The sequence below is a fragment of the Trichophyton rubrum genome (assembly GCF_000151425.1).
Source record: "Trichophyton rubrum CBS 118892 genomic scaffold supercont2.3, whole genome shotgun sequence".
Lineage (NCBI taxonomy): Eukaryota > Fungi > Ascomycota > Eurotiomycetes > Onygenales > Arthrodermataceae > Trichophyton > Trichophyton rubrum.
Genome location: NW_003456426.1, coordinates 1,820,216 through 1,835,008, shown reverse-complemented (window position 1 = coordinate 1,835,008; position 14,793 = coordinate 1,820,216). Strand labels below are relative to the sequence as shown.

The 14,793-nt window shown below is 47.2% G+C and overlaps 3 protein-coding genes across 4 annotated transcripts; 2 read left to right on the top strand and 1 right to left on the bottom strand.

Moving 5' to 3' along the window:
- Positions 1-157: 157 nt before the first annotated feature.
- On the bottom strand, positions 158-3,460 carry TERG_03417 (uncharacterized protein; the record flags this gene model as incomplete). 2 transcript variants are annotated; one of them, XM_003236324.2, is made up of 3 exons in its annotated part: positions 2,921-3,460; positions 2,117-2,842; positions 158-2,054 (listed from the first exon to the last, which is right to left on the bottom strand). In XM_003236324.2, exons 1-3 carry the CDS (start codon positions 3,067-3,069, stop codon positions 158-160), a joined length of 2,772 nt encoding a protein of 923 aa, XP_003236372.1. In that variant the 5' UTR covers positions 3,070-3,460. The 2 variants fall into 2 exon arrangements, with proteins under 2 accessions (XP_003236372.1, XP_047605935.1); XM_047749567.1 differs by having other exon boundaries at positions 2,117-3,460.
- A 178-nt stretch (positions 3,461-3,638) lies between these two features.
- Positions 3,639-9,211, top strand: TERG_03416 (E3 ubiquitin-protein ligase SSM4; the record flags this gene model as incomplete). The annotated part of the gene is made up of 2 exons (XM_003236323.2): positions 3,639-7,627; positions 7,689-9,211. Exons 1-2 carry the CDS (start codon positions 4,258-4,260, stop codon positions 9,209-9,211), a joined length of 4,893 nt encoding a protein of 1,630 aa, XP_003236371.1. The 5' UTR covers positions 3,639-4,257.
- Positions 9,212-9,728: 517 nt separating this feature from the next.
- Positions 9,729-14,791, top strand: TERG_03415 (serine/threonine protein kinase). Its single transcript, XM_003236322.2, has 2 exons — positions 9,729-13,957; positions 14,012-14,791. The coding sequence occupies exons 1-2, from the start codon at positions 10,492-10,494 to the stop codon at positions 14,452-14,454; spliced, it is 3,909 nt and encodes a 1,302-aa protein (XP_003236370.1). The 5' UTR covers positions 9,729-10,491; the 3' UTR covers positions 14,455-14,791.
- The last annotated feature ends 2 nt before the right edge of the window (positions 14,792-14,793 follow it).

Genomic DNA, 14,793 nt, shown 5'->3' with positions numbered 1-14,793 from the left:
GGCTGTGGAGAAGTGGAATAGTAGAGCATAGCATAGTATAGTGTACTGGGAACAACAAAGCACGCCGTTATAGGAAAAGAGGTATCGTATCATCAACGTTCAAGGAAAAAGCAAAGAAACGGGAATAAAGAGACTCATTTTGATAGTTATGGCGGTATTAATGACCATCATTATACTCGTGAGCGGTTTCAACTGAGGTAGACTCCTGCGGCTGTCCTCGCTCGTCAGATCGATATAGCTCAAGTAAAGCGGCCTGAGCAGCTTCCAGAGCCGCAGTCAACCGGGATATTTCATCCCTAATGTGTTCACGGCGTTGTTCCGGCGCGGAAGATTCAGATGGGGGTGTGGCCTCGAGAGAGCTGATTGAAGACTGGACAGATGAAACGATATCACCAAGCTTGGTGCTTGCATCTTGCATCAGAGTGTTGGCTTCGTTTTTGGGGACGGGTGTTTCCGATAGGCCAGCCTTTGCAGAGTCAACGAGTGAAATTATCTTGTCTGTTGCTGAACCAACCATTTCATGGACATCGATGGGTTCACCTAGAGATATAGATGGGGTGTGTTGAGTATGTTCGGTGGTTTGACTCAAAATATCCTCTGGCGCATTTGGGGTGGTATCTTCAACTACCTGCGTCACAAAGACCGGAGCTTCGGCTTCGGTTTCGGAAGTCGATGAGGTTGGACTGGTGGGTAAAGGTACAGTCTCATCAACTTGAATGGTATCATCCAGCGTTTCGTGGTCAACATGCAGCTGGTCGTGCTCCTGTTCAATAACATCTATAACCTCATCCTGATATGACTCCCCATAATTCGCAGGGTCTGAAGAGACGGGCTCTTCTACCATGGATGTGAATCCAGGAGAAGATCCCTCGGGTATAACTGCAGTTGCAGTCTCCTCTAGAACAACAGGAGCCTCAGGGGTCGGCTGGGGCTCCAGGGTCTCATCTGACTGAATAGTTTCTTCCAGGAGAGCAGACTTTGGTTGTTCGCTGCCATAATCTTCACCTGGTGGAGTTTCGACCTCAGCCTCAAGGCTTTCTGCGACAGGGATCTCTGCCACAGGGCTCTCTGATGGCTCATCAGCCTCCGTTTCGTTGGAGATAAGCATTTTAGACACATCAGATATCTCTGACGGAGTGGGCGCAACGGTAGAAGTCGATGTTACACTGGTAATCATGTACTTCTTCCTGTGTTCTATCATCTCATCGTTGATGTGATCGACGTTAAGTTGTCTAGTGGTATCTCCCGCCTCGATCTTCAGCTTGCCAATAGAGCGTATTTCCGCCAGTTGTCTTGCGGCATCCAGTGCAATATCCATGCCCCGTGCAACAATATTCTCCCCATCATCCTTAGCCAAAACAAAGCTATCATGCTGTAACCCAGCCTGTCGAATATCATTCTTCCATTCACCGAGATCCGATTTGAGCTCATAGTAGCTTTTCCAGTCTTTGTACGTAACACCGTCGATAGCTGTCCAGCGCATTCCAATTTCTTGTAGTCCAAGCTCACGGGCATTCTCAAGAACGTCCAATGTTATGTTAATTGTCTGGGTGACGACATCTGTGAGCGTTTCTTGATACTTATTGAACCAGAGACGAAGGGAATGTGCCATGCCCCTAATGGCGTGGCTAGACTCCCTCAACCGCTGTAGGAATGCATCTTGGGCCCTCTCTTCATCTTCTTGAGTATATTCCTCAGGGATTGCCTGGATGATGGAATATAGATCCTGCGTCAACGTATATAGCTGTTCATTGGCGACAGATTCTAGGCGTGCAAGCATATCCTCTCCGGATGGCTTCTCCTGGCGTGCAACATCTTCGACTACCTGGCGAACCTGTGTTCGGACATGTTCAAGCCCTTTACTGGCTAAATTTGTAGTCCTTTCCTTCCAAGCTTTGAGATCCGTCGAAATCTTTTCTCGCGCAAGCGCAGTTTGCTGGGTAGGTGTCAGCTTGGAAGTAGCAGGAGGTGCCACAGACGATACTCGTGTATCCCTGGATTCAACGGAGCTGCGCGTAGACGACCTAGCTGCCGTGTACTCGTGAACTACTGAGCTAGACAACCATTAGCAAGGAAGGGAGATAGAAACGAAGTCAAAGCTCAAAATATTGCTTACCTGGCAGTTTCTATATTGACTTGCTGAATTGTTCGTCCCTCGCGGTAGCTGGCGAGCTTCTCTCCGATTTTCACAAGCTGCGGCTCCACGTTCTCTGAGTAAAGGGTCCTGATATGCGGTCGAACAGTGCCATTGAGGAAGACTACTGCAGCTGACCATGCTTCCTGTATGTATGGCGCAAGGGTTGTAACGACAAAGTCATATATGGTCGCACAAACGCGGTGAATCGCCGGGCGAGCACGAATATATGCTGGGATAACGTAATTGTTGTTGATGTGAACGCTATATTCAGCAGCTACCCAGAAGTAAGGGATAACAATCGACTGCGCCGACTTGATGTGAGGACTGATAGACGTGGTGTAGTATTCGATAACCTGCGCCTGCAAAGGGTCTGTGTGTGGCGACACTTTCTGGTTCCACTGCGACTTTGCAAGCTCCATAGCCTGCTCCACGTAAATAGATACATGGCCCTGATAAATAGTTTTCGAGAACTGTGCCGTCGGAATGTACAGCTTCTCTGCCGTCTTGTAGGCTGATTGTGTGTATGGCTTAATATGTTCGACGTGTTCTGCGGCGTACTTGTGGTAGTAAGGTGATATGTAAGGCTCGAGGCGAGTTTTTGCGATTATGTATGGCTGGCAGATTCGCGGAGACTCGTCATCGAGCTCGGAGAGAGACGACGGGCATCGGAACAAGGCTATAAAGATCGAATACCAGACGAAGAGCCTGCAGATGAAGTGTCAATGGGCTGATTTTCGCTTCTGCTCCTGGCAGCGAGCTCAAGGTAAACAAGGGTAAACATACCGCAAGAGCACGCTTATTGTGCCTCTGACTGGCCGGAACGGCTTCTTCTTCCTCGCTCTCGTGTACTCCTCTTCTACAGCTGGCTTATCTTGATATGTGTCTTCCTCGATTTCCATGTCTTCCACCTTGACCAGCCTATCCGGATCCATCGTGGCTGCAACTTGGAGGCCACGCTACCTCCAATCAGCGGCGGTGGCACAAGTGGTCGAACGTAACAACCTCAGCAGCCAGCTAATTCATCCAGCCCAGGTATGTATTGCGCCGCTCTCGGTAGAAAAAAAAATCCTTCGTCGTTTGCTGGCGGTGAGGTCTCTGGCTGCTGCCTGTCACTAGCTGTGTTCTCGATGCGAACGTGTCATACGCAGGCAGCTATATAACCTCCCGTCCCAGGATGAAGGCAAAAAAGCAGGCGCAGGCAGCAGATCTGCACGTCCAAGTGCCGGCAGTGGCGTCGAATCGCGTCCTGCTCCTGTCCCTGTCGTATTATTTCGTCGGTTGTCCCGCGCACTTCCCGATCTCACAATCAAGATCTCGTTCTTTATTTATTTTATTTTTTTTTTTTTGCTTTGCTGCAAGTTGAAGTCACGGTTTTTTTGCCCTTTTTTTAACCTTCTTTGCCCTGCGAAACTTTAAAAACGCGCGTGCCGTTTGTTGGCGGATCCACAATCACATGTTCAGCCGCCCGAAGTGGCAAGTTTGCCCGACGGCCTTCCGCATCCATGGAAGCTGCTTAGGTACACATTCAATGTACCTGAAAGGCCGCAGCAAACATGGCGCGAAGTGGGAATGTAGAGGAACAAGAAATGCGGCCGATAGTGAAAAGAACAACTTTTTCGGTTGCTTAAAGGCAAGGTTTTCCAGTGGGCTTTTGGCGGCGGCGATGACGTAGCTGCGGAACAAAGTAAGTCCGAGATTCACACGTGACTGTAATTTAAACTTATCAGATGGCAGCAATATAATCTGAAACGGTAAATAATACCCGCTTAGTCATTCTCAACGCCTTCGAGGAGTCAAAATGGGAAGAAACCGCCTTGAGGACAAACATCATCTTTTCTTTTTTGATATCGAGCTACAGAGCGCTTTTTTTTCACCTTGCTAGACAGTATTTGGTAAGCATCGCGCCCGATGTCCCTCTGCCCTTGCTCGTGCACAATATTGACCTGTATTATAGGCCCCGTCTCGAGCTGTAATTCGCCGTTGGCCTAGCAGCTATTGTTCATGCCACCTCACACCAGGCTCCGTTTCGTCGGCAGTGACGCAGCACTGAGGTGATCGATGGTCGTTACGGTTTAGCGAGATAATATCACCCTCGAGGACGATTGATAACTGAAAGCATAATGGACTGGGAGCCCATGGATGCCGCCGGAGGTCGGTCGCCCACCCCGGACGTGATGAACGATCCGGCCTTCGAAACGAACCATGGGAACAGAGCGGGGGGTCCAGAAGAAGCAGACACATGCCGGATATGCCGTGGGGAAGGGACCGATGAGGAGCAGCTCTTTTACCCCTGCAAGTGCAGTGGGAGTATCAAATTCGTCCACCAGAACTGTCTCATGGAGTGGCTCTCCCATTCGCAAAAGAAGCACTGCGAGCTGTGCAAGACCCCTTTTCGATTTACGAAGCTTTATGACCCAAATATGCCCAGCGAGTTGCCGGTACCAGTATTCTTGAAGGAGCTATTTCTACATGCTTGCCGCGCGATACTTACTTGGCTGCGGTTCGGCCTGGTTGCCTTCGTCTGGCTCGGATTACTCCCATGGTCGATGAGAACAATATGGAGGGGTCTATTTTGGCTGGCAGATGGAAGATGGCCCGCCCCAGATACAATGCAGAGACCTGCTTCATCGGTAGCCAACAGAAGTGTGGCATGGCTTGCTGCTCATGGAACGTCTCCTGCAACGCCAACTCTTGCGTGGGACGCACCTAATATGTCTTCTGCCACTGGAAGCATTATGGAGGCAAACTCTCCATCTCGGAGTTCCCCTTCGATATTCAATTTTTCCACCGGTGAACCTTTGATATACTCTATTGCAAAAACCTTTCTTTCCAATGCCTTCTCCACGCCTCCATCCCCGGGTTTGAATCAATCATCTGCTGCTCCACCAATAAAGCGCATACGACAGCCATCATGGCTCTCCGATATGACCTTCTTAAACAATGCTACCTCCTCACCAACATTGAATAACGTCATCATCGATACCTTGGAAGGACAGCTCATCACCCTACTTGTTGTGATATCCTTCATCCTGGTGTTTTTGATTAGAGAGTGGGTGGTCCAGCAGCAACCTGCAATTAACATTCCCGAGGGCGAGGGAGAAGCCCTGGGCCAGCTTTTTGATCGTGTCATGGAGGAGCACGCGGAGCAAGAGGCACGTCGTCAAGAAGCAGATGAAGAGGAAGAAACAGAAGAGGAGGAGGAGGAGGAGGAAGAAGAAGAGGTAGAAGAGGAGGAAGATGCTGATGCTGGAGTCGAAATCCATGAGACTTACCACCCTCAGGAAGAATTGAGTCATGGAGCTGAAACCGGCCTTGATAGTACTCCTCTGCAAAGAAGAGGCATGTTTGACGAGAACGCCTTGCACGACGCGCAAACATATAATCCTTTTGCTCCTAACTACGCAGGCCCATTTCCCGAGAATTCTCCTTACTATCGTCATGTTCACGCACAGGAACCACCAATATTCCGCGGCAATTTTCACAACCACAACCGGCCGTTCCGGATACCAGCGGATGCTTCGAACCGACCCAGTATGTGGGACGAACCGCAGACAAATTTTACAAGTCGATTAGAAGGCAGTCGGTCCAATTACCCTGAGTTTAGAGCAGGTGAGCGTAGAGAAAAGGCGGACGATAATCCTGATCAAGGCTCTTCCTCTAGAACAGCAATATCCGAGCAGGCAAATGCACCTCCCTTTAACTCATTCACTGGAGAGATAACTCAGTGGAAGTTTCCCGACTTCAACGAAGAAGAGGCATCACTAATCAAGGAGCCAAGCCAACAACAGCCGGCAACAATTCCTGCGGCCTTGGTGAACGACTATGATAATCAAGCTCATGCTCTGGCTCATGGACATAATGAGCCAGACATGGATAAAGACGTGGAAATGCCTACCCCGAATATTCAGCTTCCGGACTCTCCGCCAGAGGACCTGAATTACAATGTATCAAACCCAGAAATTGTTCCTAGTACTCGGAATGCAGAAGTCGAATTACAGAACGAACCAAATTCAGAGGGTAGTACACAAGAGCAAACGGAAAGCCCCTCACCAGCTCAACCCGCTGCGGCTGCTCCCAGAGAAGAACTTCTCTATACTCCAATAATTCCACCTAGAAACTTTTTGGACAGAGCGTTCAACTTCTTTTGGGGCGCCATACCAATAGTGCTTCCAGAGCCGGAAAACGCAGAGGGTGGTGCTGACCGCCAACCAGCCCTTATCCGGCAACACCAACGCCACAGACGTGGCAACGATGCAAATGAAGCTGCTAATCGTGCCCGTGGTGCTGCTGGTGCCAACGACGCTGGGGATGGTAACGATGCCGAAGCGGTTGAAGACGTAGATGACCTTGAAGGCGTTATGGAACTTATCGGTATGCATGGGCCATTATTTGGCTTGCTGCAAAATGCAGTTTTCAGCGCACTTTTAATATCCTTTACAGTCTCTGTTGGAATCTGGCTTCCCTATCTATGGGGTAAGATTGCTCTGGTAATGCTGGTCAATCCTATTGGTTTATTTATCCGAGTGCCCCTAACTGCTGTCTCAATGTTGGCTGATATCACCGTCGACCTTATCCTTGGGTGCTTTGCATATGTGGTCTATCTCATGAACGTCTTGGTTAGGGCAATTCTAGCCCAACTCGGCTTGTTCATCCCCAGTCTCGGGAAGCTCTCCGCAGCTAATTCCATCACCTTCGCATCTCTCTCCTTGATGGAAGGTAGTAGCCAGAGGTTGACGGGAATTCTCACCGCAGTGTTCACATTCCATGAGTCTGATCTCCCCATGTTCTCTGCCATATCACACGAAGCCCTGAAACTACATCAAGCCAGGATTGCTTACTTAGGCAGCGTCCTTTTCAAAGGTGGTAGGGCGCTACTCCATGATATTCCCTTGAGCATAATGCAATCGGAGAATCCTCTCTTAGCAGTTAAAATTTTCATTTTCGTCGACCTTCCTCGGGTTCCTGGCTTAGCGATGAGTGCCATGAAGAATACCAGTGGAATTTCTGGAATCATAAACTGGCTAACGGATTGGTCAACTTCGGATACTCTTATCCAAAGCTCCTCAAACTATGACTTAAGTCGCTGGAGTTCCAAAGATCGACTTATCGCCATAATCTTAGGATACTGCTTTGCTTCCCTTCTTGGTATCGCCTATCTGCGTATATCTGGCATAATATCCGGAACCCGCCGTGACGGACAAAGAAGAGATGGTCCAGTTGCTGAGATACTTCGCCAGGCAGGCGGTGTGATGAAGGTTATCGTTATAATCGGAATCGAAATGATTGTTTTTCCATTATATTGTGGCATCTTGTTGGACATTGCTCTACTGCCTCTTTTTGGAAACGGCTTGTTTGCCTCTCGCGCAGCGTTTACTTTGGAATCACCGTTAACTTCCCTCTTCGTCCATTGGTTTATCGGAACTTGTTATATGTTTCACTTTGCGCTATTCGTCTCCATGTGTCGGAAGATTATGCGCAGCGGTGTTCTGTGTAAGTCATCGTCTACCCTTGAATTTTCTGTTTTATTTTTAATAAATACTAACCCTAGCAGACTTCATTCGAGATCCAGATGACCCTACATTCCATCCAGTGCGTGATGTACTTGAACGAAGTATTACCACCCAACTTCGAAAGATCGCATTCAGCGCCTTAGTATATGGAGCCTTAGTTGTTATCTGTCTAGGTGGGGTTGTTTGGGGTTTATCGCTAACATTCAGTGGAATTCTTCCGGTATACTGGTCTTCGAATGAACCGGTTCTGGAGTTCCCAGTGGACCTTCTCTTTTACAACTTTGTCATGCCTGTCGTCATTCGAGCAATCAAGCCATCGGATGGATTGCATGCGATTTATGACTGGTGGTTCCATGAATGCGCTCGAATGCTTAGACTTACACATTTCCTCTTTGGTGAGAGAAAGCCTGATGAAGAGGGATATCATGAATACCTTTCATGGAGGGACTCTATCCTCAACATGTTTACAAAACAAAAACCCCAACCTAGGCGTTTCCTCCGTAATGGAAGATTCGTTCGAGCACCGGCATCTGACCAAGTGAGGATACCTAAGGGTGAGCAGGTATTCGTTGAAGTCAACGAGAACAATGAACGTATAGATGGAAAGCCAGATAACGACGAGGGCCGCCATGGGAAGAAGAACGCAATGTACTCCGCAGTTTATGTCCCACCCAATTTCCGAGCCAGGATCTTCGCCTTCCTGCTTCTTTTATGGGTCTTTGCTGCAGCTACAGGCGTTGGAATTACAATAATACCACTTATACTTGGGCGTCGGATGCTGTCGTGCATGTTCCCACCTCATATTCGTGTCAACGACATATACGCGCTATCAGCCGGAGTATACGCTATTGGAACGGTATATTATGCATATCTACACTTCAACAAAATATCGGACACCTTCCGTGAAGGTATCCAGCCGTACACAAGATCTCCGAAACAACTATTTTACAAAACCTACTGCCTGGCGCTTCGCGGTCTCCGGGCGATTTACCTAGCCGCTGCGGTTGGGTTGTTCCTCCCCTCCGTTTTTGCTTTGATCACGGAGTTTTACCTGTTGATACCACTACACACGTACCTAAGTCCATCAGAAACCCATGTTATTTACTTCGTGCAGGATTGGACTCTGGGAATCCTATACGTTCGGATGGCAGTTCGATTCCTGCTCAGAAAACCTATGTCTCTACCAGCCATGGCGCTGCGTGGCATCGTTCGGGACGGCTGGACCAATCCTGATATATGGCTAGCAACAAGGGTCTTTTTCATCCCTGTGACCCTCTCTGTATTTGCTGCTACAGTCTGTCCACTCCCCATCGGCTATATCCTAAACTCCACCTTGTTCTCCGAATCATCTTCAACAGTCCACTCTCAGGTCTATCGATACTCCTACCCTGCGTTTTTGGTATTGACTCTTCTTCTCTGGGGATTACATTTGCTTCAACGACAAATTGGTGTTTGGCGGGTTAGCATTAGAGACGATGTATATATGATCGGGGAGCGGCTTCACAATCTCGGCGAAAAACGTGCAAGGAATGTTGGTCCGGCTAGGAGGATGATTACTTCGTGAACATCGAGATTTTTGTATGTATAAATATTACTATTTCCGGTTCTGCAATTACAGACAGCGTTGGTATTTCATTCTGTCTTTCAAGTGTTTTTCTTGGAGACCAATGGCTCTGGGATTTACTTGGATCATGTTGACATGGACAAACTCAAGTGACTAATCAACCTTTTTAGTGTTTCAATTCTAAATTTAACGCACTAAAATAGTTGTATTGATGGCGAATAAGCTTTACAGAAAGTTTATCTTGCTTGCGGCGTTGTGCCCCCCTGGTTTGGTTCTCGTTCTCTTAATTGACATAGAGTTGCAAATACTTGTCGGCAAAAACCCGTATGTTAGTATTTAAACCTATTACTTTGTTTTATGGCACCTAGCTACTTCATCGGCCTCTTTAGCTTCTGCTGTATGGTATCTGGCCGATGCGTCTTTATTCCAACGAGATTGTGTTCGAAGATATGTATAAAGCAAGAAAAGTTCCTTTTCTAGGCGAGTATTTGTAAGAAGCTATAAAATAATAATTTTATTACCATAGCTTTGACTTGGAGTAAGCGAGGAGACCAGCTCCACCCCACGCTGTTGACTACTGAATAAATATAGAGTTGTCCTCCTTTCTCCCATCCCTACGCCTCAGACAAAGTCTCCAGCGACTAGTCTAACTATAAAACCTGCTGAGTTCGTATATTTTGCTGTAGTTACAGCTTGTATTCCGTATCTGGCTCAATCAATATGCGAATGTTATGGTATCAATGGCTCTGAACGACTAGCAACAGGAGTTCTCATGGGCCGAAGATAGATATCTAGTAGAGCTGATATTACTTGAATATGAGATATAAGATACTCCTTATTCAACATTTAGTGCGGAATATATAAACGGTAGTAATAGCAGGTCAACATTTCTCATCGACCGCCCCCAAATGGTCCAAGCGGGAGCAAAACGCACGTGCTTTGAGCTTAATCCCCGGGGTCATACACGTGATGAGGCTGAACCGTAGCTTATCTCTTTATGGAAAGTTCTCCCGGCCCGGCGGGAATTTAGGCTGCATAAATCTCTACGTTGTGATTGGCCGGTGCCAGGCAGCAATGTTCTGGGGCTTTGACGATATATTTAGACGACAACCTTGACATCCCCGACACAGGCACAGCCTCACAAGAAAACGGCTGCTATTCTGGCGATTTAAAACAGATATATATCACTATAAATTACCTACAGCACTGCTATATCTCCTGCTTTACAGACATTCCACTTCACTTTCAGAACTGGGCACTCTAGCTCTAACTCCGACGTTATGTCGGTCCTCAGACATGGAAGCGCCTTTCTGCAGCGGCGGCTGACGAAACTGTATACCGACACGAAATCATCCTGTGAGAGCGTAACAACAGCTGCCAGACCGAATGATGACCCTGAACTTGTCTCTCTTAACCGTCATTTCCGCACTCAAAAGGATAGGCTACTTGCGTGGGGCCTAGATTGGAGTGATGCCAGCGCAGCGCAGCCGAATGATATTGACGAAGCCCTGACCGAAGCTGGATTTAGTGACGTGGTTGCAAGCGTTATGTCGTCTATCCAAAAACTTCTCAACGAAGCAGAACGACTACAGCATCCTAATCCTGCGACTATATCACCGGATGGAATAGCGGGCAAGGCTGCAGATGGGAACTATACTACGGGCACAACTGGTGGTGTGAAGACAACTTGGACAGAAGCAGAGATATCCCGGTCTAAAGTACTGTTGGAAGAGTTAACATCCCATATTGATACCCTTTATGACCTGTCAGCATCAAGGAGGGACATGAGTATGGGCATTAGCTCAGGTACCCCCCAAAGTGAAAAGCACAGTCACCATCGAGGACTGTCGAAACAGTCCAAAGAAACAAAAGAGGCTCTTCGCCCAAAACTGCCAACTTCAAAGTCTGCCCCCAGCAAAGCAACGCATCATCTAGAGGTTTCGCCAACCGTGGCTACTAATGACATGTCTGCGGTCAACCCTTTCCTGAGTATGCATATTGATTCTAGTATGACTATTGAAAATGGTGCATTTCAACACCCGCCCGTGCATATTGAAGAAAATGGAGAATTTTTCCTTGATCGCAACGCTTTAAGCCTCTCTAAAGAGCATGTTTCACATGCGACCACCCCTCCCCCTTACGAAGCAATTGCTGCCTCAACCAGCTCTAGAGCAATGGGATTTATAAACAGGGAAGCAATTCCATCTTGTATGGCTCGAGGCTGTACAAGTATGTCTATCCCGGTGATGGTCGAATTTTTACCAATCCTGATGGAGGCTCAACAATCTCTCGCTCGGCCATTAAAACAACGTTTAAAATCTATCGGTCAAACACTTGACCGTTTGATCGAGAATTCAAGGGTCTCCCACCTTGGTTTGCTGAGGTTTCTAGGTTATTATATTGACATGACTTACTCCCGATATGGTTTCGTCTACCATATACCTATCGATACCTTCCCATTCTTAAAGCAGCCTTCTGATATGATTAAACCAAAGCCATTGGTTTCCTTGCTGCATAACGGCGATGATAAGCAGGAGGGTCCTGTTCCAAATCTCGAAGATCGATTGGCCTTGGCTTACAATCTGTTGTTGTCTGTTCTTCATCTACGCAGCCAAAACCTAGTCCACGGCAGCATAAATAGCAACAACATTATTATATCTTCAGGAGCTCATCTATCTAACACTGGGTCCATTAGCAACGAGAGCCTGGACTATAGGCGGCCTTACTTTACCTCATTTAGTCAGTTTGACGGTGAAGATAAGAATGCCCCGCCAGAACCCTTATCATCGAGTATGTACCGTCATCCAGATGACAGGAGGACCTATTCCGATAAATCAGCCTGGGCATACGACCTATACAGCCTGGGATTGGTGCTACTAGAGATTGGACTTTGGACACCTATCGGAAGGCTGTGGAAGCTGAAATACAACAACTCCATGTTCAAATCCCGAATTGAAAATGTCTATGTCAAGAAACTAGCAGCTAAATGCGGTGGTGCCTATATGCAAGTTGTTCAGCTCTGTCTTGACGCTCCCAACTTCCATCTGTCGACAGAGCCCATGGCAGATTTAGGCCTCAGAATACCGCAGACATATCACTATCCCTGGCATGATCCAAGCAATTCAAACGATTGGAACACATTCTCGAAAAATTTTGTTTATACAATTGGTAAAATCCTTTGGAGATGCTGCGGCATTGACGTTTTCTCTCCGCCTCCTGCGTCTGACCTGGAAGACTCTCTTCCCCCCCCCTTGGGGCTTGAGCCAGGCTTATCGTCGTTTCAACAAGTATCACCAAACGAAAGAGATCTACATATTATAGAGCCCACCATCTCCATCGATATCCCTTATAACGTCTCTGCTAATCCGGACATGAAGTGTATTAGTGAAATGTGTGAAGGGAATGAGAGGAAAGGCCGGAAACGTTCCATGAAGAAGTGGTCGAATGTGGAAATACCCGAAGAACACTTACAAGCTTGGAATAAGACTCTGATGCCGAAAATAAGCAAGCTTTTACAAAAAATTCTGAAAGATTCATCAGAATCATGCAGCGCAACCCTGCTGGTTGCCGGTGAAACTGCAGACACAGCTAAGACCACCATCTGTGTTACTTGTACCAATGTTAGAAAGGTCCGAGCAGCGTTAAAGAAGTACTTTGAGTACGACCGGGAAAACTGGAATCTCATTGTTATTCGTGGAGATATCAAACGATCAAAAGTCCCACGAAAGAAGCGCCGGAAACCGAAGTCCAAGAAGGGTATTATTTCCCCAGAAGTCTCAAATCCTGACTTCAATTCCCATTACCAAACCAAACCAATATGCGGCGCTTCCATCGGCGCCTTTCGCTACGGCGAACATCTGCCACCAGTTTCATACGGTGGTGCGATACTCGTCGATGGTATACCATATGGGATGACGGTTCACCATATGCTCGATACGCCCTGTGACGATGATGATGATTGTGAAGACGATTACGACTATGATGGTGGGGATTATCCTCCACGTTCATCGGAAAACTATCTATACGGATCTGATGATGCTAATCAAGGCCCCTCGTTCTCTTGGGGTGAACCCAACATTCATGAAGATGGTTATCTATTGGAATATTCTGATGACGAGGACGGTGATGATGACCAGTCTATAGCACATAGCCTTGATGAAAGCTTCGATGATCACTGGCTCTCCGATGGCTACTCTAGTGATGAAGGAGATGATTATGGTGGCTTTGACGATGATGATACGGCCTCAATTGGTGATACTCCAGGTGTTGATCCTGGTGAAAAACCTCAGATAATGGTAACGCAACCTGCCCTCGATGATGTACATGAAGACTTCTTCCCCAGCCTAGAAGACAGGGACGATGAGCATCTTGCGTCCCATTCCCTAGGTTTTGTTCATGCTTCTTCCGGAGTCCGAAGGTGGACTAAAGATGGTATCAAACACGAGGTGGATTGGGCGCTTATCAAGGTCGACCGAAACAGAATGGAAGTGAAAAACCTTGTCCCAGTTTCGTCGCCTCAGCCAAATACTTCAAAGCCTAATAGGCAACAACCACAAAGCAACGCAGGCTCGTTCCAAACTCTCACAAAAATTGCCAAATTTGATGACCTAGGCGGCCTCAATGTGCAATGTTGCGGTCGAACGAGCGGTTTTCAGAGTGGCAAGATTTCTAAGGCCCTAACATTAGTAAAAATGTACGGCCGTCAATCCTTTTCGACCAGCTTCAGCGTTGATGGCAATTTTGGAGGTATGAATGTTTCCGTTTACCTTTCTAAAAAGTATATATTAATGTCTTCTGTAGTTCCTGGGGATTCCGGTGCTTGGGTGTTTAACGACAAGGGCCAAGTATGCGGCCATGTCCTTGCATGGTCTGAAAAAAGTCGAAGTGCCTACATTGCACCAATGGAGATTCTTCTCAACGACATCGCTCGTACTCTTTGCGCGTACAGTGTGAAACTTCCCGATGGCGATGAAGAGATATGCTATCGTGATAGCTCGCCGCCACCACCTTTGCAGGGAATTCCTCCTCCAATGTTTTCCGTTCGTGCAACAAAACCTGTTTCGCCAAACCCAGTGATAGCTGAGCATCTTCCAGTCGATTTGCAGAAACTCACCCTCGACCTGGAAGAAACACCCCGTAATAACACTAGAGTAGGGGGTGTGAAGAAGAAAGATGTTTCAGGGACTTATAGAGCTAGCACCCCCCTCATGCGACATGCTCGTATGGAGCGACAGATCGCTTGAATATATGTATGATATTTAGCTGTTTATATGAATTTCGAATATACCCTTTATCATTTAAAGAATAATAACAGTGCATTGGACCTTAATACCTTGAATGAAAGTCTACTCAAAGCCCTAGAGTAACCTAGGAGCAATGCGAGTGTTTTATAGACCAGTGATTACCGGGGAATTGATTGCAAGGCATTTTAGAAGCTATTGTGTTGCTCTAAGCATTTTATTGTTTTAAAAAAACCTATCTAGACTCATGAACTCCACACTTCATCTCATGTTGACATAAACCATTGATCGGGACCAAAAAAACAGAATATACAGATGCAAACATACAAAGGAAGGGGAAGG

Bases quoted from the DNA above. Each gene is read 5' to 3' on its own strand.
- TERG_03415 (XM_003236322.2), top strand. From the start codon at position 10,492: ATGTCGGTCCTCAGACATGGAAGCGCCTTTCTGCAGCGGCGGCTGACG. The intron at 13,958-14,011 runs GTATGAATGTTT...TGTCTTCTGTAG, and splicing joins CGTTGATGGCAATTTTGGAG to TTCCTGGGGATTCCGGTGCT.